At 42.1% G+C, this 24430-nt stretch overlaps 1 protein-coding gene across 1 annotated transcript; it reads left to right on the top strand.

Moving 5' to 3' along the window:
- The first annotated feature begins 2910 nt into the window (after positions 1-2910).
- Positions 2911-24069, top strand: GNS (glucosamine (N-acetyl)-6-sulfatase). Its single transcript, XM_056847205.1, has 14 exons — positions 2911-3051; positions 5352-5411; positions 10055-10261; positions 11042-11107; positions 11649-11747; positions 13525-13692; positions 15364-15446; positions 16471-16589; positions 17150-17253; positions 18847-18948; positions 20234-20341; positions 20584-20694; positions 23044-23204; positions 23930-24069. The coding sequence occupies exons 1-14, from the start codon at positions 2911-2913 to the stop codon at positions 24003-24005; spliced, it is 1605 nt and encodes a 534-aa protein (XP_056703183.1). The 3' UTR covers positions 24006-24069.
- The last annotated feature ends 361 nt before the right edge of the window (positions 24070-24430 follow it).

Raw genomic sequence — 24430 nt, 5'->3', positions numbered from 1 at the left:
CTTTCAAGCTAGAGATGAAGCGTAAAAGCTGAGCAGGGCCAGAGAATCATGTGGATAATGTAGAAACTCAATGCCTTTCATTGCTTGGTTAATTTGTTTAATGCAGCACACTAGCAGTTGTCTGGTAGAACACTAGAAAGGCCTTGGTAAATACTTGGTACCTTAGGACAGTCATTCTCAAATTCGCAGGCATCTCTGCATTGGAGTGAAAATTCTACTTGTGAGAACCTCTTTGCTGTCTGCTTCTTTCACCAAAGTTAGCAAAGTCTGTCTCAAAGTATGGTATCAACTTTCTACCTTTTAGAATCTGGTAGCTGGACTATAGACATCATTCATCTGGAGTAATACAGCTAGACAACTTTTGTGCTGTACTGTCTGCTTCACCACTATGTCTCCAATCCATTCCTTTATGAAATACAAAGAACTGAAATTTTAACTGCTATGCGTCCCCAAATACCTGAGAGTAAACAAGCACACAATTGTGCTATAGACAGGGTTACCAACTGACCTATAGAAAAATGTATTTTCCTTTATTAGAGGCAAAATTTGTGGAAATTAGCAGCTGAAGCTATTCATGGCTTGGAGTTAAATAACATCCCATTAAGCCTCTGTTAAAGTGACAGGACTTTTTCCCCCCTTGCAGTTGGTAACCCTATATATCACATCATTGGAACTCTACCCCATGATGAGAAGATTGTTCCCTCTTTCTGGCTGAAAGGCACATACTTGTTGAGATCTCATTTCCTTGTTTTATTTTCTTATTGGAAGGATAGAAGAAGAGTTGGTTTTTATATGCCGACTTCCTTGACCACTTAAGGAAGAATCAAACTGGCTTACAATCACCTTCCCCTCCCCACAACAGACACCTTGTGAGGTAGGTGGGGCTGAGTGAGCTGTGACTAGCCCAAGGTCCCCCGGTTGGCTTCATGTGTAGGAGTGGGGAAACCAATCCAGTTCACCAGATTAGGCTCCACTGCTCATGTGGAGGAGTGGGGAATCAAGCCTGGTTCTCCAGATCAGAGTCCACTGCTCCAAACCACTGCTCTTAACCACTATACCGCGCAATGCAGCGCTTGAGGAAGTAGAGCTTAAAATGTGTGTGGAGGGCATCAGCTCTTTCATGATTAGAATGTTTAGAGCCAGCATTAAGATACATCTTTCACAGTGCCAGGTGCTCAAACAGCAGAGTGCACCTTTGAGGACCTGCAATCAGCCATCATATGTGTCAAATAACGACTGGGAAAGGTTTCAGGAACAGAATCTGGAATTTCTAGACAGGTTTGAGCATGGGAAATTACATCCTGGCTCACTGGTTATCGGATTGTGCCACTTCGGTTTGCCAAAACTGATGTTCTACCCAGCAGAAAATTACAAGCAGAAAGGGCAGTTTTCAACAATGGATCGTAACTTTTTCTTACAGCCTGATCCTAAATATTGCAAAACATACCCAATCTCCCTGAGTGGCAAGAGGTCCCCCAGGCTGGTTCCCTTTGGAGCTCTGGAAAATTATGAAACTACAACACTAGGTCAGAAGCAAATGAGACAAGACTATTTCAAACATGCATAGTCATTTCTTGATGACTGCAGAGTCCCATAGTTATTTTGATGGTTACATGAGCCATCACAGATGAAAAATACAGCGCTCAAGTCACTTCACCTAGCATTTCTAATGGAGTCTGTTCACACAGGTCAATAATTTACTATAGAACTCAAAAACTTGCAATGCAGTTCTATGCAGTGTAGTCCGGTCTGAGCCCATTATAATCAATGGAGTCAGACTGGAATAACTCTGCATAGGATTGCACTGCAAATTCTATGCAAAGTAGCCCTTATTTTCTCTTGCTCAAGTGCCCTTTTACAACGGCATGTGCTTGTAGACTGCCTTCTTTCCCCTCTAACACGGAAGAGTGACTGCCTAGGGTTGCAAGATCCCTCTTTGCCACCAGCGGGAGGTTTTCGGGGTGGAGCCTGAGGGCAGGGTTTGGAGAGGGGAGGGACTTCAATGCCATAGAGTCCAAATTGCCAAAGCAGCCATTTTCTCCCAGTGAACTGATCTCTATCTGCTGGAGATCAGTTGTAATAGCAGGAGATCTCCAGCTAGTATCTGGAGGTTGGCAACCCTACGACTTCCATAAGCAACAACCCTGAGATGTCAGCCTTCATAAATCAAAGCTCATTTCATTCGATATACCAGTTTTGAGTCACAAAAGCATATACCTTGGGAAATGTTGGTCTTTAAGGTGTACTCCTAGACTCGGGTTTTGTTCTGCTTACTAGAGTTCCACCCTGACCTGGATGGCCCAGGTTGGCCTGATCTTGTCAGATCTCAGAAGCTAAGCAGGGTCAGCCCTGGTTAGTATTTGGATGGGAGACCACCAAGGAAGTCCAGGGTTGCTGTGCAGAGGAAGGCACTGGCAAACCTTCTTGGTTAGTCTCTTGCCATGAAAACCCCCAAAAGGGGTCGCCATAAGTCGGCTGCGACTTGACGGCACTTTACACACACACTAGAGTTCCCTTGTCGAAACCTTATGACAAGGATTTAATACTTCAGTGTTCCAGAGCTGAATCCCCCCGTTCCCCCCCCCTCAAAAAAAAAGCTAGGGATAATTAAGCACAGCTACTAAACTACGGAATCGCCCAGGGGCCGCCCCCAGCGCACGAAGCTTCGCCTGTGGGAGGTGACTCGAGGCAGGCATTGGAGCGACGGCGGAAATTGAGAGCAATAAGAGCCAGTGGGCGGGACATAGAGCTGCTGGGGTAAGGGTGCCGGTCACGTGACACCGCCTCCTTCGGCGTTCCCTCCCTCCTAACACAGCCTAAGAAGGAGGGGGGGGGGCTGGACGTGCGCATTTCTCTCCCTTTCTCGTGACTGTCTCGCCCGCCGCCGCCGCCGCCAGCCCCGGGGGCAGGATGGCTCCCTCCGCAGCCTTCGCCGGGCCCCTCTCGCTGCTCTTGGCCCTGCTCGGTTTCAGCGCCGGCGCCCACAGGGCGCGAAAGCCCAACGTGGTGTTGATCGTGACAGACGACCAGGACGCCTGCCTCGGCGGAATGGTAACTGCGCCTGTTTGGGTTTTGTTTGGGTGTCCGCGTGAAGGGGCCCGTGGGGAGAGGGGGGCGGGGAAGCGCCGCGAGGGGCGGAGGAGGCTTTCGCAAACTCGGCGAGGTGGGAGGTCAAGTAGCCCCGTCATGGCTGAGGCCCGGGTCGGGGGTATGAACGCTTTGCTGGGGGGGGGGGATCCTTTCTCTGCCCTTTGGGCTGCGTAGTCAGAGGTCCCGGCCTCTCTGAGCTTTCAGTCCTCCTCCGGAGTAATCACGCTTTTTGGAATTACATTGGAACCGGCGGCGATGGTGCACCGGGATGCGTGGGGTACAGGGCCTCTCCTTTTCTTAGCCAACCTTTGCGAGACTAAGGTCATTTATTCATGGAAGGTTTTGCCTCGGAGTTGCCACTCTTTAGATGCACTTTTTCCCCATCCATATTCTCAAAACTCAACAATAAGCCCCCAGTGCAGAGTTTTGAGAATTCGGATGGGGAAAAAGTGCATCTAAAGAGTGGCAACTCCGAGGCAAAACCTTCCATGAATAAATGGCCAATGTGTAGAAAGGGATTTGTTGTGCAGGTGCTTGAGGTCCGTGCTCAAGCGCCTGGTAGTTCTAGGGAAAGGACTTGGAACACTTGCCAATGTTGGCTTCTAGCCTTCAGGGAACTGGGTGTGTGTTTAGATGGGATTGTGTGAATTGGTTGATGACAGGGTTTAGCTTCTGGTATGTTGCCACAAACGCTCAAAAAGAGGGGTGTGTTTGCACGCAGTGGAATGCTGGAAGCTGAATGCTGCATATGGGAGCGTACACACAGGTTTTATCCACAACTTCCTGGTGCCCCGGTGCTAGCCCGATAAATGTAACACAATAAGTTACATCACCAGTGATATTTTGAAAGTCCTGACTGTTCTTGCTTCTGTTTCCCTTGTTAATGAAAGTTTTTGGGTAATGCATGGTGACATACTTAACATCACCTATCTTTAATGATGTGCTGGAAATGCCCTTCCATTGCCTACACTGGTCATGCTGGATTGTCATAGCGTGAGAGTATGACTTGAACATGAAAGAGAAACGTTTAGGACCTAACTATACAGTAAGCATTTCCTAGGTCTGTTCAAACACTTTTCTCCTTACCCTGAGAAACTGCTATTTTGCCCTGTACTGATGGGCCACTTGTATACCTGGGGACATTTCAAGTCAGGAAAACAGCAAAGGTATAGTGCACACACTGTAGTACTGATTTAAGCCCCCTCTGCCATGTCTGAGAATCTGTATTTTAACCAAGACCTCCCAATGCATGTCTGCTTGACAGAACCCAGAATGGACTAGTGGGGGGAGCATTTCCAGCATTTTGGAAGTTGAACTATAGATTTGAAAGTTGCCTCATTTCACAAAAACTTTAACTGCTAGTCTGGTACATAGGGTTAAATTGTTAAACTGTTAAATTGGGATTTAATAAGAACTAGTTTAAATTGTCCTCCTTTATATGTTTACGTACAGTTCTTATCTCTTATTCATGAGTTGGGAGTGATCAGTACACTCTGGATCATTTACTCTTTTGACTGGTCTCACTTTAGCAATGGAAGATGGCACTTAAAATTTTTTTCAAAGTTTACTAAATGTTATGATATACTGTATACTTAGTTTTATAAGAGGTTTTTGTATTTGGTTTTAGGTGACTTGAGTAGGAGGAAAGGTTGCTCTTTATTGGTTACTTTTATTAAAAGCATAGCAACCGTAACACTTGGGAACTGTAGCAAACTATTAATGCTAGCTGTTTAGTGGTTACACAAGGTGAGCTCAAATTACAGAGATTAGATTACCAATTCATGCAAGAAGAATTTCAGTGACTGAAATGTTGCTTTTTAACTTATGTAGAGCTGTTCTTTTTTTTCTGAATTAAAATGGAAGGCAGACTTGGAAAATCTGTTTTTAGGGTAAGGAGTACCAGTCCTTGAAGGAGCCTTTTCTAGCTGGCATAAAGCAAACCCAAAGCAATTTTCAGAGCAACCCTGTGCAGAGTTACTCCGAACCAAGTTCAATAAATGGGCTTGGACTGAATTAACTCTACATAGGGTTACACTGTTAGTGTTGCATAAGTTGCATAAGTGGAGTACAAATGTTCTAAATGACTAAACCTTTAACTCAGTATATAAAATGTTTTGATGTTTAATTAAAGAACAACAAATGTAACTAACTAGAATAGTTGTGGTATTCAATGCAGGCACAGGGGGAAGAAATCTGAACTGCATTAGTCTTCCAAAGTCTTCCACATCTGTAGTTATTTATACATACATTCTGTATTGCAGACACCACTGAAAAAGACCAATACCCTTATTGCAGAGATGGGGATAAGCTTCTCCAATGCTGTAAGTACTGAAATCAAGACATGCATTTGTGAACAATACAAGCAAATGTAATTTTTTTAAATAGATCCAATAAGAAAACCTAAAGGATTAGGAAAGGAGGTGATCTGAGCATAATTTATGAAAGTATGGACAGAGCTATCATACAACATGCCCTGACCTGGATAACCCAGGCTAGCCTGATCTCGTCAGATCTCAGAAGCTAAGCAGGGTCAGCCCTGGTTAGTATTTGGATGGGAGACCACCAAGGAAGGCCAGGGTTGCTGTGCAGAGGAAGGCACTGGCAAACCACCTGTTAATCTCTTGCCATGAAAACCCCAAAAGGGGTCGCCATAAGTCGGCTGCGACTTGAAGGCACTTTACACACACATCACACAACATCAGGTGGAAATTATGTTCTTTCCTAGGTATGATAGTATGAACTTTTTGAACCAGTCAGGGATTAGATCACCTTTTTTTATGGGAGGGAGAAAAAACCCTTTTAAAAAAATGCTACTTCTCAAATGTGTCATGGTGGAAATTCAGTTGTGCCGCAAGGCATAGAGAGATGCTGGTGCCGGCACCTTAGTGCTGTGTTGCTAATCTCCATGTTCTCTGTGTCTCATCCAATGGGACAGAGAAGCAGAAAAGGCACTCGGCATTCTGTTCTGGTTCATAGTTGAGAAGTGCCATAAAATATTCTAGGAGCTGGGATTGGGTCCTGCTGTGTCCCATCTTTATACCTGGCTCTCTGATTTCCTTACACATTTGTTTACTTGATAATCTTGGTTTTTTTAAAGTGTTTTTATTTTCAAATTTCACAATACATAAACTCTATAGACTTGAAATCTACAACAAATTAATAATATAAGCTTTTCCTCGGTGGACATAACCAATTTTGTTCCCATATTATAATCTTCCCTATATTTGACTACTTGCTTAGTCACATTAGATATGTACTACTTGATATAAGATCATTGAGATGATTATATACCGTATACTGACATAATAATTAAACTTAAGTTTACTATCTCATTTATAATCTCTTATTAATTAATAACTGAATTTCAATATATACTTTTTACTTAATTTATTTGATATAGCCTTGTAACTAAACTTTTTTTCATTTCATTTTTTAGGGAATATATGCACTATGTAATTTCCAATTTTTTTGAAACTCTTCACTGTGTCGTGTATTTACATAATTTGTCAGCTGATAATCTTGTTTTGAATTGATGGTCATTATATTTGCTAGAGGATATTCCTCCATGTACAATGGGCATTGTGATCTTAAGCTGTGGACACTGGGTCTCAAATCCTTGCTCGGCCATAATCTTATAGTTGCTTTTTATGGACAGCAGTTGCTTTGCACCAGTTCCCCAGGCAATAGAGCTATGTTGTCAGAGTTTAGTACCACGTTGCATTACAGCAATAGTAAACTCCACGTTGCAGAGAGTTTTAAAAAGTTTTATTAAGAAAGCAAACGGGTCAGTAGCTCTATACAAACTTAAGGTTAGAATGCCAATGGGAAGGATACAGGCTAACTATATAGAGAACACACAGTAGAATTGATTACACGTAATCTTTGAAATGCAAAACATCAGGTTTCTTTCAAGCTTCTAGAGGTGCCAGGGTTCTGGCAGAATTGACACCTTGAGAACAGATAGTTGATTTACAATAGGAAGGCTTTGAAGTGGAAGTGTTACTGTCTCCGGCTTTCGTCCCCTCCTCCCAAACTGAAGGGAACTTTCTAACAAGACCGGGAGGAGGTGGGAAGAGCACGGAGCTTGCTCATCCCGGGTCCGACTGGGTGCCCTCGCTGACACTCCGCCTCCCCAAAGACCCCTCCCCAGATTTTCTCAGTTTGGCGGGGTAGTGCAGATGAAATTCCACCACCAGGGTGGGGGCCTTTACGTGCATAGCGGACACCCATTCATCATGGCTGGAGTTCAGGTATTTCCAATGCACGAGATACTCCAGCTGGCCCCTTCGCACCCGAGAATCTAACACCTTGGAGATCTCAAAGTGCTGTTCCCCTTGCACCATAATTGGGGTCGCAGCTACGGGTTCAGGGTGCCATTCCGGTGCTGATATAAAAGGTTTTAACAGACTCACATGGAATACTGGGTGCACCCCCTGTAAGGTTTTTGGCAGTTCCAACTCCACAGTAACCTCATTGATAACCCGGGAGATGGAGAACGGCCCCACAAATTTTTGACTCAGTTTCTTGCACCGACATAAAGACCTGAGATTTTTGGTGGAGAGGTAAACCTTCCCTCCGACCTTTAATTCCCTTTGGGGTGCCCTGTGTTTGTCTGCCTGCGCCTTGTATCTCTCCTTTGCCTGCTCCAAATTCTTTACAAGCCAGGGCCAAGTGTTCCTCACTGTATTGGCCCACACTGACACCTTGGGGGGGTCGCCGCCCGGCGGGGGAAGGTACAGCCCCCAAAGGCCCGAATTCCAACCCGTAGACCGCTTTGAACGGGCTTATACCAGTAGCAGAGTGTACCGGGTTATTATAGGCGTATTCTGCCAAAGGCAGCAGGTCAACCCAATTGTCCTGGTGGTAATTCACAAAACAGCGCATGTAGCATTCGACTACAGCGTTAACCCTTTCGGTCTGCCCATCTGTCTGCGGGTGATAGGCCGAAGACAAGCCCTGCTGCACACCCACAAGTCCCAAAAACGCTTTCCAAAACTTAGACATGAAAACGGACCTCCTGTCACTCACGACCTTCCGTGGGAAGCCATGTAATCTGAAGACCTGGTGCACAAACAAGCGAGCCAGTTTGTGTGCAGAGGGCATTCCATCGCACGGAACGAGATGAACTTGTTTCGAGAAGAGATCCATGATCACCCACAGAACCGTCTTCCCCTGGCTAGATGGGAGGTCAGTTATGAAATCCATCCCGAATACCCGTCAGGGTGCTTCAGGGGTCTCTAGAGGTTTTAACAATCCAGGAGACTTCCCATTAAGCGCTTGCTCGTTGCACACACGGGACAGGATTTAATGAACACATCGATGTCCTGGCGCATTCCCGGCCACCAGAACTGCCTTCTTGCTTGGTGCAAGGTCTTCACGAACCCGAAATGTCCCCCCATTTTGGAACTGTGGCTCCATTCCAACACCTCTCGCCGCAGCTCCAGTGGGACATAGTGTTTATCCTTGTGGGCACCATTCCCGTCCAGAACTTGGGATGGAAGAGACTTATCTCCCCGCTCCCGCTGAAGAGCCTCCCCCCACCGTCGTGTGACGTCTTCTGGAAGGTCCTCCGGGACTGCCACGGAGCGGAAGGTAGAGGCAGCCGACTCCTGAGGGGAGATTGGGACTGGCTCCTCCGCCCTGTCTCCCTGCTCTCGCTGAGAGGACCCCCTCCCCTCCCCTGTGTCCGGAGGATCCCCTGGGACCGTCAGGAATGGGGGAGCAGGGACAGCCCTCACCGAGAGGAATCCGGAACTGACTCTGTTGCCGCTGTGCGGGTTTGGGCTCTGGTTAGAACTCCTGCGCTACTCCCCTCCGGAGTTAAACCCAGTTGTTCTCGTGTAAAGAGGCACCCCACTGGCCATTCGTCTCTACATTCATATTGCGGCATCCGGGACAGCCCATCGGCCAGGCAGTTTTCCTTCCTGGGCATGTGTTTAATGGTGAAACGGAACTTGGAGAAAAAATCTGCCCATTGCAGCTGTTTAGCCGATTGCTTTCGCTGACCTAATATAGCCTCAAGATTCCGGTGATCCGTCCAGACCTCAAAAGGTTCAGCCGCCCCCTCCAGGAACTGCCGCCAGACCGTAAGGGCATGCTTAATAGCCATGGCTTCCTTTACCCCAGTCGGCCAGTTTAGCTCAGGGCCGGAGAATTTCCTAGAAAAATAGGCACAGGGTTTAAGCACCCCCTGGTCATCCCTCTGAAGGAGCGCACCTCCCATTGCCTTCTCCGAGGCTTCTACTTGAAGGGTGAAAGGCTTAGAACAATCTGGGCTCGGAAGTAAAGCTCTCCTTCAGAGTTTCAAATGCCGCCTGACACCGATCAGTCCAAGGTACTTGGTATTGTGCAAAGGTAGCCTCCTGCCCCTTCCCCTTGGTTTTAAGCAGATGGGTGATTGGCAAGGCTATTTTGGCAAAATCCTGGATAAAACCTCTATAAAAATTCACGAACCCCAAGAATTGCTGGACCTGCTTGCGAGTCCTGGGGGGTTGTACACTGAATACAGTATGGATTGTATGTTCCTTTGCACATAATCTAGTATCAGAAAAGGCTAGACTATTATATGGAAGACAAGTTGGAGGCCAACAAGGAATCAGGTAGGAATAAAGCATTAGGAAATTTCTCCCTGACTCAAGTTTCTATAAATTATTAGAAGGTTGAGCAGGCTGGTTTATTGATTCATTGCTGTAGTACTTGTTCTTCTACCTTTAATACTCACCTGCTCCTAGCATTCTGTGCCACCTTTAGCATCAGGCTATGTGTTGGATTTTTTCTTTTTAAATTTACAAATGAATATTTTCCTACTTATCTGGGGAGGCTTCTAATTATGCAGAATCTCCCTTATTTGAGGGGTGCCCCCCTTTTCTGCCTTACTGATGGGTTATTTGGCCCTCTGTTGTTGTTAGTGGCATTTCTGACTATCACTTAGCTTATTCCCATGTTCTTTAATTTTGTTTTCTAGTATGTACCCAGTGCATTGTGCTGTCCCAGCAGAGCCAGCATTTTAACAGGAAAATATCCACATAATCACCATGTTGTCAATAACACTTTGGAGGGAAATTGCAGCAGCAAATCTTGGCAGAAGATGCAGGAACCGAATACCTTCCCAGCTATTCTCAAGTCTATGTGTGGCTATCAGACCTTCTTTGCTGGGAAATACTTGAATGAGGTATCGTTTTATGTACTATGCAAGATGTTACCTGAGTGATCTTTTAAAAAAAGTTTTACTTGTGTATAGCTCGTAGAGAAATTTAATTCATTTTAAGATTGCTTCTGTGTATTTTAAGGGATTCCTTACAAAACACATAGAATAAGAATTCAGTTTTCATGAAAAGGATGGTATGATTTATTACAATTGTCCAGAATGGCTAAAATAGATTAATAACAAAGTACCAGCACAGAAACCTGAGATTCTCCTCCTGGCTGCAGATTCCTAGGCTCTGTAGCTTTTTAGATCTACAAAATTCTGGAGGCTTTGAGTATCTGGGGGGTCAGAAGTAGCTACTGAGGGAAGGGGAGGGCAGGAACCAATTATTGCCTTATCTACATCTGTCTTATATATTGAAGGCTACAGTCGTTCTACATGTGTGTGAGAGCTAGCAGCCAAACAGAAATCACCACACATCATTTTGATAGCTTTGTAAGCCCATATGTATGGGATGTAGCTGGTTATAGTCTGGCAAGCAGCATAGCGGCAGCATTTTAGCTTGCTGAAAACTCAAAAGCAAATGTGTTTGCGTATGGATCTGGTTTAATATGTCTGCAAACTGTGCAGTTCTGTTCTTTAACACAGATGGTTATAAAAACCCCACAATAAAGAACACAATCCTTCTATTTCCTTCTGTTTTAAATGATAAATTAACGTGTGAGGCACTAAACTTGCCATCCGTGAGTTACACTTAGTTGGAAGAATCATGCTAGTGGCTCATTTAATGTTTGATTCTTTCAGTATGGAGCAGAAGATGCTGGGGGAATTGGCCATGTTCCTCCTGGATGGAGTTTCTGGTATGCATTAGTAAGTGTCAAATAGTTCTGGCTTGCTTACTTACATGTATTTTAAAAATCTTAATTTTATGGAATGTTAACATACTTCTGCCCTGACCTGGATGGCCCAGGCTAGCCTGATCTCGTCAGATCTCAGAATTTAAGCAGGGTCAGCCCTGGTTAGTATTTGGATGGGAGACCACCAAGGAAGTCCAGGGTTGCTGTGCAGAGGAAGGCACTGGCAAACCACCTCTGTTAGTCTCTTGCCATGAAAACCCCAAAAAAGGGGTCGCCATAAGTCGGCTGCGACTTGACGGCAGTTTACACACACACACACACAACATACTTCTAGAATGATGGTAACAAACATGGAGAAATGAGATTTAAAATTTAATATAATACTTTAATATTTATTTCTGGAAACTTAAATGTTTTCATCAGACTTTGATACATTACAATCACGCCACCTTATTTATAACTGAATATGCAGTGCAGTACAATTTGTAGAGGACTGCAGTGATCCTATTGGCTATTTTTAATGCATGTAAAGTAGCTTTGGTTGTCTTCCTCAGGAAAAAAATTCAAAGTACTACAATTACACACTTTCAGTAAACGGGAAAGCACGGAAGCATGGTGAGAACTACAGTGTCGATTACCTGACAGATGTACTGGTGAGAATTTTTCAGTTGTTGCTCTGTAAAGCACATTTCTGCTTGGTTCCCTGACTGTCTTAGCTTTAGCATTATGCAAGTAGTTCAACCTATTTAACAGGAAATCCAGTGAATCAAGTTCTTGAGTGTAAACAAACTTTGTGAGCCAGCCTTGTGGTGCAATCCTGGCTTACTCTGCTTTATTCAGATTCATTTGTATAGTGTTAACACAAGCCTTACCCTGTTTTCTTCCTTTCTCTCAGTTCTTCATGTTGAGGCTCTATTCAGATGACTCCAAACCTTAGTAAAGGATGTTTGAATTGCTAGACCACAGTTAGGGCCATTGCAGATAAGCAGCTCTAAATCCTGATCTGTATGTATGTTTGGAAGCTCATGCCTTGGGTTCTAAACTATGATATGTACAAATCATGGTTGCTGCGATGTATGAATTGAGCCTATGTGAGGGCTCCTAGTTCTTGTTAAAACTGAAATGTTGGGGGCAAGCAGAAGGGCTTGAAAATGAAGTTTCATACATTTGCAAATTTACAGTTGCAGTGGTTGCCCCTTATAAAAGATATGGGGGAGGCTGGTTTAGAATTCAAGAGGATGTTTTGAAGTAATAGTTATAAACCATTAGACAAGTACTTGGTACCAATCCATAACAAATAAGTTCTTGATACTTTTGAAGTTTTAGACACTGGGACTTGCTTATATGCTACGTTTACTTTTTCTACAGAAGCAAATGTCATGTAAACTAACTGCTGTAGTTGTAAAGTCATCTTTCATCCATAGACACTGCCTTTATTTCAGATAATGATCAGCAGCATATTCATAACAGGAGCAACTTATGCTTCCTGAGTATACACCAGATACCATGTCAGAATGCATGTAAAATACATTAATATTTTAACTATGTTATACCAAAATATTTGTGAAAAATTAACACAGTGTTAACCATCACAAGAATATCTATGAAGTCTAAACTGAATATATGGTAACAAATTAGATTTGAGAGTTGCTGTACCTGGAATATCAGCCAAAATCTATAGTCTATCTTGCTTTGGGGGATTCTGTAAGACCGCTGTTCTTGTTTGAATTTGCTGTAATGAAATCGAATTTTCAGAGTTCTCTATAATGTAAAGGACCATTTGGACTTTTGCACAATAAACTTTGGATTTATTGGTTCTTGTAGGTTATCCGGGCTGTGTGACCGTGGACTTGGTATTTTCTTTCCTGATGTTTCGCCAGCAGCTGTGGTGGGCATCTTCAGAGGAGTAACACTGAAGGACAGTGTCTCTGTCACGGTCACACAGCCCGGATAACCTACAAGAACCAATGAACTCTGACCGTGAAAGCCTTCGACAATATTTTGGATTTATTGTTCTTTGCAGCATGATTCTCATAAACTAAAAGGTTTTTTAAATTTTAGAATTATAACTAAATCTCTTTTAAATTGTTATTGAAAACAGTAAGGTGCCAAAAGGTAAAATCTAAACAAGAAATTCAGTTTTCATAGTGCTATAATACTCAGAAGCATTTTTACATTTAACTTGCTTCAAACATAAAGGGCAGTTTATTTTTGGACAAATAGTGGCTGCTTAAAGTAGAGTGCAGTAAGCATAAATGTTTGAAGGAGTGAAGACTCCTTTCTCCCACAGGTGGATACTAGCATGCCATGCTTTAAGAAAGTGTTTACTTATATTGTGAGATAAGTATAAAGACAGTAGAATCATTGGACTGTTTGGACCACAATTTTAATAATACTACTTGAATTTAGAACTTTGATCTTTGTGTTCAGGCCAACATGTCCTTGGATTTTCTGGAATATAAATCCAACTTTGAGCCTTTCTTCATGATGATAGCAACTCCAGCACCACATTCACCTTGGGTAGCTGCTCCTCAGTATAAGAAGAGCTTCCAGAATGTCAGTGCTCCAAGAAACAGTAATTTCAATATTCATGGAAAGGTATGGATTTTTAATCCCTCTCAAATAAATTGACATTGTTGGAAGCAAGTAATGGAGTTGAGAAAAAGTTATGACCGTGGGTCAGTCACATACTCTCACCCTAGCCTCCCTCACAGGGTTGTTGTGAGGTTAAAACAGGAGAGGAGAATGATGTAAGCTGCTTTGGGTCCCCAGCAGGGTGAAAGGTGAGATATTAAATAAATAAATACAATACTGGGTGTAAAATGCAAGTCCTTCATTGGTGAGCCTGTGGAGTTTTCCATGTTTCAGTAATGACTTAGAAATGTGATTTGTAAATGGGATAAGCATGGTGGTTTTTATTCTGTATTTTGAGCTCTTAGGTTCCAAATGTATGTTTGATTTTATAATGCAATTGGGTATGTAGAATATAGGAGATAACAGTTTGAAGTGGATCTGAGTAATCTGAAGCTAAAAGTAGAAGTGGTCAGCATCCTGGCAAAGGACAAGAAAGCCTTACATGAGTGAGGGGGGGCTTAATGTATGCCCCATATAGCATGTTATTCTATAGCATCAAGGAGCTTCCACATTCCAATATCAGACTCAAGTAACTCTGCATAGTGTTTCACTGTAAAGGTATTAGTTTGAAGATTCCTTATCATGTTTGGTTACAAGAAAACAATGCTCCCGAGTATCTTCTTCATAGTGATCATCACGTAGCCAGTGTTGCACTAAAATGGCATTCCACCTTCTTCTTGTGTTGCTAACTGAAGTGTCTTGAAAGTTATTTGTCCTTCCGTTACTGATGGATAGTCTACTATGAGACAAGGAGTTGCACACAGTTCTCTCTGAAAAACAGACACACATGAATGTTCTTAACTCCAGATTAGATTGGTACAGCTCATGCAATCTCTAGATGAAAATGAAGGCCACGTAACACTCCCGCTCATATGATGAGATGAATAAGATCTGTCTCAAGTGCCCAGTGTATTCTGTTTTTCGGCTTCTGCTGTTGTGCTGGTTTTGTAGTGTTAAAGGTCTTCCTCAGGCTCTGGTGGCTCCTTCCCCACCCACCCAAGAAATCCTTGTCTGAGTCAGTGATAAACTCATGTGGAGACAATATGCTTTCATTTAAAGGAAAATAAAGCATAGCTTTTAGGGCTTCCATTACGTTTCTTTAGACCAAATTCCTTTTGTAGACGAAACTAGTTTACGTAATATAAAAACTCATATTTTGACTTCTTGCAGTAAACTGCTTCAGAGGAATACAACATCAGGAGGAAGGAGCAAGTAATAAACTGATAAACTAGGCAGTAGCAATTACTTAACGTAAAAAGAGATGCCATTTAGATTATTGTATTACAGGAAACTTGAATCTCCTGGATGCATTTGTGCTTTGTGTGTGTGTTTTTGCCTGTAGCTATTAACTGGAAGAGTTCTGCATTTCTTACAACTTGGTAACATTTGATTTATATCTGATCCTCTCCCAAGGGCTCAGTATTGAGGAAAATCCACAAGTGCAGAGGCTACAACCCTTCTTATACTATTCTATCTAAAGGCTAGAAATAAAAAGAGTTTGCATAGGATTTTTTGGTGGTTTAATATGTACTAATTATTAATTATTTAATATGTAATGATTATTAATTATTGACTTGGAGTCTTGAGCATAGGGCAGGGTACAAATCTAAAATAAAATTAATGTGTGTCTCACAGGATAAGCATTGGCTCATCAGGCAAGCAAAAACTCCAATGACTAATTCATCAATACAATTCCTAGATGACGCTTTTAGGAAAAGGTAGGAAAGTTTACTATGTGTTTGGGTTTTCTTGCAAAGCTGAGACCAAGTAATGTCAAACACTGTCAAACACAAGCTTTGAAAAATGTTTTTGGTGGCTCCTTTGGGTAACAGATTTTTAGTTTGTACAGTCATGATGTATATGTATAACATGATGTATAACTCGCTCCCTTCCTTTGTCCTTACCAAAGTGTCATCCAAATGGCCAAGTTTGTTGAGTAATACAGATTCTATCTATCCTAAAGAGGGGGAATGCACTTAGGAGCTGGCGTAACTCCACTTCAGCGTGCCCCTTTGCACCATGATAAGGGGCACTTTTACACCGGCCCCATAGAGTGACGCAGCCTCCCTGCCAGTGTTGTCCTGCCGTCTCTCCCCACGCTGGCATCTTGGGAGGCATTCCCACAGTGTTCCTTGGGGCGGAGCTGCCTTTGGGCAGCTTCCTTTCGGCCTGAGAACGCCCCCTCACACTGCAGTTTTGTACTTCAGCTATTTTGCTAGCGTAGCCTCGCTAAAGTGAATGGTTTTTTTTTCCAGATTTTTAGTTTTAAATGGATTTTCCTCCCTTTTTTCCAGCTGGAAAACATCACAGGGGTGGCTGCATTGTCTATGGCCGCTGGCATGTCACCGCCCTCCCCCACTCTGGATTGCTCTGTATGTTACTTAGAAGGCATAAGATATATTCACAGTCCTAGTGGTGGACAGATTAGCACAATCTGCAGATATCCTTACAGCTAGGTAGTGTCTATAATCCCTTTTGGTGTTTGGTTAAGATTTCACTCTGTTACACTTTGAGCTAGTTTAAGGGTTCTTAGCCTGACCTATAGGTGAGAATGTAGACTTTGTTTAACCTTAGGTCAGATGAATGAGAGCACAATGATTTCTTCAGTGTTCTGCATTTCAGAGATGGAAAATAGTTCAGTTCTGAAAACAGTGTTTTGTTTCAAACTGAAATGGGTCTCAGTGACTGTACCTGCCATTAATTGTATAAAGCTTCAACAGGAATAATCCTGTTCATATATAGGTGGCAGACTCTACTATCAGTGGATGATATGATAGAAAAACTTGTGAAGATGCTGCAATTCCGCGGAGAACTGGATAATACATACATCTTTTTCACATCTGACAATGGTTTTCATACAGGTAAAGAAGTCGTTGGCAAAACTGAGTGGTTTAAATGTCTTCAGTTAAATGCTTTGGCTTCCACTTCCTTCATGAAGCCCTGGAAGCTAAGGTGTCTGGAAACTGACAATGAAATTATCAGGAGAGATGTAAAAGCAAGAGGAGTTAGAGAAATTAATCAGTTTTTCTCCAAATTAGTGTCCTGTGTTGTTCATTTATCTGTAAATCTGGATGTTTCTTCCTGGTTCTAATATTCCTCCTGTCCTAATATTGGAAGTCAAAGTGATCATGATCTTGGGATGGTTTTTTTTTTTAGCTTTTTTAGTCATGATAATATACACACTACATTTTGCGAAGTACTTCCACATTTGCATTTGGAATCCCTTCAGAAAGGATTACAGCCATCTGATCAAGAAAGTGGGATGGATTGTGGTCTTGAAAATCACTGGCAGGCTGATATGACTCAAATGTTTTTCTCTAGAGGTCATTCTCCATTTCTCCCTTAAGAATGAAAACATGCTAACCGTAGGATTTTATTATAAATTATGTATGCCAAATTTCTGCTCTCTTTCGTTCCTTAGGCCAGTTTTCTTTGCCTATTGACAAACGTCAGCTCTATGAGTTTGACATTAAAGTTCCATTGTTGGTTCGAGGACCAGGAATCAAACCCAACCAGACGAATAAGGTACATGGCTGTTTGTATTTTGTAAGCTGCTGTAGAGTTCCCACAGGGGAGAAATAAATAAATAAATCTGCTCTTGTGAGCAGTGCAATGCATTTTAGGGTATGGTTTCATAAAAGTGCTAGTCATAACATAGAATAGATGTTCAGGAATTTGTTAGTGGAGTTGATAATGTGCATGTAATGTTTTGCTGTGTAAATATTTTGTGCCTGTTTTATTTCTGTGCTTTAATTTGGGGCTTTATATGTGAGTTTGCTGGGATTTAAAATGTAGGCCTCTAAGGTAAGAAAAGGGGGGTGGATGAGTGAGTGAAGTGTGTTATGTTTGGATGGTAGCTGTACCCTAGGGAGCGGGGTTGACTGGATTTGTTCACAGGGTTTGTTTCACAGGGTTAGAGAGATTGAGGTGCTGTGGATTGAGAGAAGTCTGTGTTCCTTGTGTGGAAGGCATTAGCCTAAGTGGCAAATGGTGAACATAAGTCTTTGTAACTAGGTTACAAAGTTAGGGAAATTTAAGGGGGGGGGAAAGAGATTACCTACACCTCTGATGAAACCAGGAAACTTGTATTCTCAAGGAAACCATTATGCTTTTGAAACACACTGAAACCATTACAAAGTTGTACTTCTAAATAAACTATTTCTGTTTAACTAAAAACAGCAGTTTTATTTAGAATAAAGGATCCCCTTTTGCCTCACAGCCACCCCCACTCGCTGCCTGTTCTGTCATTCTAAGCCATCCTGTTTTTCAGGTTAAACTAAGAAGTCTAAGGTGAGAGCCTTTGGTGGCAGTGAGAATCATTAGGGAACACTAAGGAAGTTCAGGAGGCAACATAATACAAGTCATTTCAGGTCATTATAGAGAGGTGCCATTACAGGTGTTACATACCAGAGGTTTCAAAAAGGGACTAAAATGTTACTCAATTCTTACTATATTTTAATTTCACTGTAAGAGCCTGCAGTAATATAACATGGAATTACTAGCACGTCTTGCCAAATCTGCTGAACAGCTGTTGTTTCTTGCGCGCAAAGTAGTCCATAAAAGCTTAACTTTTAGAGAGATACCCGCTGAGGTAGCTATAGTTAGTGAAAGTGTAAAACGGATCTGTTCCACCAGGCATATGGTTGAGGACAGCAACCGTTTCTATTCTGCTGGCCTCCTTTTCTTCTATTGTTGAAAATATTTATAAATACTGTGTGCGGACTGATGTTACTGTCATGAATAAAGGGCACTGCCAATTTTAACTGATTTTTTAGTTTAAATTATATATTGGGTTTTAATCGTGTAATGTTGCTGTAAGCTGCTCTGAGCCCGACTTGTTGGGATAGAGTGGCTTAAAAAATCAAATAAATATATTATTATTATTATTATTATTATTTATTATGGAGACGGAATGGTAAGAACAATTAGCCATTCAGCTGCTCTCCTGACCTCTGGCAATACATACCTGTAATTCTTTGGAATACAGTAGAAAGTTGTACAAGTGACAGAAGTTAATGTGATAGCCAATGCTGGTTTGTTTGTTTTTTGTACCGTTCTCTTCTTCATTTGAGTCTTAATTAGAAAATCTGTAATACTTTTTCTCCTCATGCCTTCTAGGTGCTTGTGGCAAACATTGACTTGGGACCTACTATTTTAGATATTGCAGGCTATGATCTAAATAAAACACAGATGGATGGGGTCTCACTGTTACCACTACTGGTAAGTAAACATATTGGACTATTAATGAGCATTCTTGTAATTGCTTCTGATGTTGCAGGGTTTTTTATGCAGAGGTTTTTTAAGTGTAAGTTTATAAAGTAGATTATCATCTGTGTCCCCTCTCCTTTGCTCATATTTTCACTCTGTTTTAACAAGAATTATTGGTACATTTCTTTACAAGAAACTACTTTTAAATTAAAAGGGGATGGAATCTTGATACAGCTTGGCCCTCTAACTTGTCATAAAATGAGAAGTGAAGAGAAATGCTGTTCAGGACAAATTTCAGAGAAGTCAAACCATAGGAAGAGTTCATATTATGATGTGCAAAAATGGCATAACATATGCACAATGGAGTATACATTTGACTTGTGACTTTTGCAGAGACAGCACCTTTAGGAGAATCATAGTTGAAAGGGACCGCCAGGGTCATCTAATCCAACCCCCTAAACAATGCAGGAATTTCACAACTACCTCCCCCACACACACCAGCGACCCCTACTCCATGCCCAGAAGATGGCCAAGATGCCCTCCCTGTCACGAACTGCCTACGGTCATAGAATCAGCATTGCTGACAGATGGCCATCTAGCCTCTGCTTAAAAACCTCCAGGGAAGGAGCACTTACCACCTCCCGAGGAAGCCTGTTCCACTGAGGAACCGCTCTAACTGTTAGAAAATTCTTCCTAATGTCTAGACGGAAACTCTTCTGATTTAATTATAACGCGTTGGTTCTGGTCCGACCTTTCTGGGGCAACAGAAAACAATTCGGCACCATCCTCTATATGACAGCCCTTCAAGTACTTGAGGATGGTTATATCCCCTCTCAGTCTTCTCCTCTTCAGGCTAAACATACCCAGCTCCTTCAACCTTTCCTCATAGGACTTGGTCTCCAGACCCCTCACCATCTTTGTTGCCCTCCTCTGGACACGTTCCAGCTTGTCTACATCTTTCTTAAATTGTGGTGCCCAAAACTGAACACAGTACTCTAGGTGAGTTCTAACCAGAGCAAAGAGATTCAGGTAATAAAAATGTTCCTCAGTAGGTATGGCTTGGGTTAACTTGAGTTGTTTAAAGTTGTGTCAATGTTCCATCACAAAACTATAAGATGTAATGGCTCTGGGTTTCTTTACATTTACTTTTTTCTGCTGCTATCACATGTTAAAACTTAATCTCTACAATTATGATGGCTAGAAGCACTTTTATATAAGAAGCTTACATTCTATTCATTCCATGAGCTCACGGGGGCGGGGGGAAATCACCTGCCTATTAATGTTTGCTTTCTTGTAGAGAGGAGATGCAAATGTGACCTGGAGATCAGATGTTTTGGTTGAATACCAAGGAGAAGGGCATAACAGCAGTGATCCTACCTGTCCGGCCCTTGGGCCTGGTGTCACTGTATGTATTTCTGAAAACTGTTTTTTACATTTTTAGTATAAGAGTGAATGTAACTTGTGAGGGTTTGGAAATATTAGGAGCTTTATCTTAGACATAGGACTTAATACTTCTTATATCTCACATTGTGTTTAAGGTAAATTTGAAAATAATTTCAGGAGTCAGTTGGTGGGGTTAGAGATGCACACCCTATACCCTTTTCGTTTATGTGAAGTGCTGCTCAGTCTAACAACTTGTTTTTACAGCATTGTTTTCCAGATTGTGTTTGTGAAGATGCTTACAACAACACTTATGCATGTGTAAGGACACTCTCAACTTTGTGGGATCTGCAGTACTGTGAATTTGATGATCGGGAGGTAATTCTTCTCCTGTGTCTTCTTTGCTACATAGTGTTAATGCTAATTAGAATCATAGAGCTGGAAGAGACCACCATGGTCATCTAGTCCAACCCCCTGCACAATGCAGGAAATTCACAACTACCTTCCTTCCACACTCCCAATGACCCATACTCCATGCCCAAAAGATGCCTAGATGCCCTCCCTGTCATGATCTGCCTAAGGTCATAGAATCAGCATTGTTGACAGATGGCCATCTAGCCTCTGCTTAAAAACCTCCAGGGAAGGAGAGCTTACCACCTCCCGAGGAAGCCTGTTCCACTGAGGAACTGCTCTGTTAGAAAATTCTTTCTAATGTATAGATGGAAACTCTTTTGATTTAATTTCAACCTGTTGGTCCTGGTCCGACCTTCTGGGGCAACAGAAAGCAACTCTGCACCATCTTCTTTATGACAGCCCTTCAAGTACTTGAAGATGGTTATCATATCACTTCTGTCTTCTCCTCAGGCTAAAAATATCCAGCTTTTAATACGTTCTGGGCTGTGTTGGGCAATATAAGTTGTTCCCACATGAATGAGCAAGAAGGGGTAATAATCTATGGGTTTGATGAGTCTTCCTACCCTTTCTGTCACATGCTGGATGCATGCACCTGGTAGACAGAAGACCTCTTGAGAGGACAAGTTCGGTTGGCACACTTTAGACTCTTCCCGTCTTAGCAGGGAATCCCCAATTACCAGAACACGCCTCTTCCTAAATTGGGGAGCGGAAACTCAAGTCCTCTCATGCACAGGAGCCTGAGAAATTTCTTTCAAGCGTTGGGAAGGTAGCTCTTGTTCCACTGCTCCAGAATCAGAATCTATGGGGAGGTCCTGGAACCAATTTCTGAGCAACAGCGGATCAGAATGGCTCCTGATTTTCCAGCTCCTGTGGGTCACATTCTTCCATGCACCCTCCTCCTGTGTTGGTTGCGCCTCCATTTGTTGAGAGACCTTTCTCTCCTCCTCCTCCTGTTGCCCCCTAATTCCTTCATTGCTCACAGTACAACATACATAGAAAATATAACGGGTATGAGAGTTTCTGTAAGAGGAAATATTTGTTCCTGGATTTGCATAAATCACTTTTGGAATTAGATTAATCATGTACATCATGATAATTAATCATGTAAATTCATGTAGTTACCTAATGCAGGTAAAAAAACATAGTATTCTCTCATCACTCTGCCAGACCTACCTACTCTCATTTAATGAATCTTTTGTGACCATACTGGTGCTCTCTACTAAAATCCATAATGCATGCATTCTGAAAACTGCATTTTAGATGGTTTCAGCATAGATAGCCTTAACATAATAAGGGTACAATTTTAAAAAAGAACGGTGGAGTAAACATGAGCCAGGTAACTGTATTTTGTCTAGTAGTGGGTGTTGGTTATTGAATTGTTCATGGCTGCCCCAGCTTAGAGCCAGTAGCTTTAAGGCTAGAAGGGAGAATAAGGACCATGTTCAGTTTCCATAACCAGCAGCAGGCTGTACTGCCAGTGCTCTGTTGCAGCTAATGGATATTACATCAAGCAGTGGTCAACTGAGGAAGCATCACTGTTTTTCCAGGCCACTCGATGAATGCTAAATACAAAGCTAGGATACAGAATGTGGTTCCTGATCTAGCGGGTACAGCTGAAATAGTAGTAAAGACTAACTGATGGGTTGGTGGCATTGTACATTGGATCTGTGCAACTACCTGAGTGTCAGAGGAGATGGGTTTCCAGAAAGATCCAAGACAGTTGGCTTTAAGAGGTTTTTACTGACTTGCTCTTCTCCCTTTTAGAAGCAAAGTTTAACTCCAAATAGGCTCCTGGCTTCATGAACACTTCTAGCTCTTAAAAGACCAATCTGCTATCAGTATGGTGACATCAAAGCTAAAAAAGCCTAGTAGTTCTTGTTCTGGGCCTGCTCCTTGACCAATCTTGTGTCTACATGAATTAACTGTTCCTTGTCCTATATAACAAGGATATTCAGATTAGTATTTCTGTAGAATTAAAGATAATGCTTCACCATGTAGTTGAAACCAGGCCAGCGATAGACCTCACATGGGTCTGAATTTGTCCTAATCTGAGCTGAATATTGTTAAATTGGTGAAAACTTGATCGAAGATCAGTCCCAATGTTTCCACACTTGGGTAAAGTGTAAAACCAGGCCTGGCTATAGCTGTTGTTAGTGACCAGATTTCATTAGGCTTGTTCCAGGTAAAAAGTTAACTGTATTGATAGAGCTTCATGCTTTGTTTTAAATTAGTTCTGGTGCTGGAAAATGATGCTCAATGAAAAATACTTTAAGCCCGTAATATGTCTTACAGCCCTGCTTTGCTTAACTGCAGGTATTTGTTGAAGTTTACAACTTGACTGCTGATCCACATCAGCTAAACAATATTGCAAAAACAATAGATCAAGAAATCTTAGAAAAAATGAACTATCGACTAATGATGTTGCAGTCCTGTTCTGGATCAACTTGCCGCACACCAGGAGTCTTTGACCCAGGGTAAACTTCACTCTTCGATTATTAATTTTGTAACCGCTTATTAAATAATCAGGCAAGAATATTTATCTTATTCTGTATGTCCCTCAAAACCTTTTCCTCTTAAAGTCAAATATAGCTGTGAATGTTTTAAATTAAAATCCCTCTAAGTGGGGGAGAAACCAGAAAGTATTTCCTTAGGAGAAAACATTATAAATATGCATTTTTAAAAGCCATGAACATCCCTCTTTAGGTCTTCTTTGGCAGCTAAACATCACTGGAAGGCTTTACAAGTGTCATACAGTTTAAACCCTCGCAACAGATAGATCAGATAGTGACCAACTACTTTTAACACTGAGCTGGGACCATTACTATAGAAACTGTTCATATCTCCTCCATTTTAGTGAGGACTTGCTAAAACAAATGTACATTATTTACACCTATAAATTACCCTATGTACATATACAAATGTAAATGTCTGCTTTTAAATGTGTATTGATTTTGTGATGTTTTTTATAATGCTTGCTTTAGCGCTGCCTTGGTGATACTGATGGGGCAGAAGGGTGGGATTCAAATTTGGTAAATAAAATTACTACCATGCTATTTTTGTTTGAATGTAGTGGCAGACTCTGGCTTTATAGAGAGAAAGCAGATTTTGTGATGTATGATGAGAGCTGGTGTTTGAACAGCCTGCTGTAACAGCTCTTATACCTACGCTCACTGTTCTTTTCCACTCTCCACCTCCCCAGGTACAGGTTCAATCCACATCTGATGTTCAGCAATCATGGAGCTCCTCCTCGCAGACTTTTCACACGTTCCTTGTAGCTGCATCCACTAGCCTGTTTGTTTGTTTCTTCAAAGCCACTGCAGTAGACCTGCCTAACTCAATCTGCCCCACACTTTAAAAGACTCGATCAGCTGCCTTTGTTTGCAGAAATCAACTTCCAGCTGGTCACCATGTGCAATGTGTATATTACAGACATGGTTAATTTGGGCTGTTACTGAAGTACAGTGTTAACTTGACATGAATCTGATTTATTGTTTCGTGTAAATGAGGTTGTTAACTGCTTAAAAACTTACTGTGTGGGCAGGCAGTCATGAGGGAGCTGGATTGGGGCAGGGATAGAAAAGTTATGCTGCATCTGTTCCACAGCCAGAGGTAACAAACAATTTAAGAACCACTACCTAATAAGCTTTTTAAGTTAGTGTGGTTCTTGGTGGTGTTTGGGCTTTTGAGTCCAATATAATCA

This window comes from Euleptes europaea, chromosome 3 (assembly GCF_029931775.1).
Source record: "Euleptes europaea isolate rEulEur1 chromosome 3, rEulEur1.hap1, whole genome shotgun sequence".
In the NCBI taxonomy this organism is placed as follows: domain Eukaryota; kingdom Metazoa; phylum Chordata; class Lepidosauria; order Squamata; family Sphaerodactylidae; genus Euleptes; species Euleptes europaea.
This window is presented reverse-complemented; position numbering and strand designations above follow the sequence as displayed.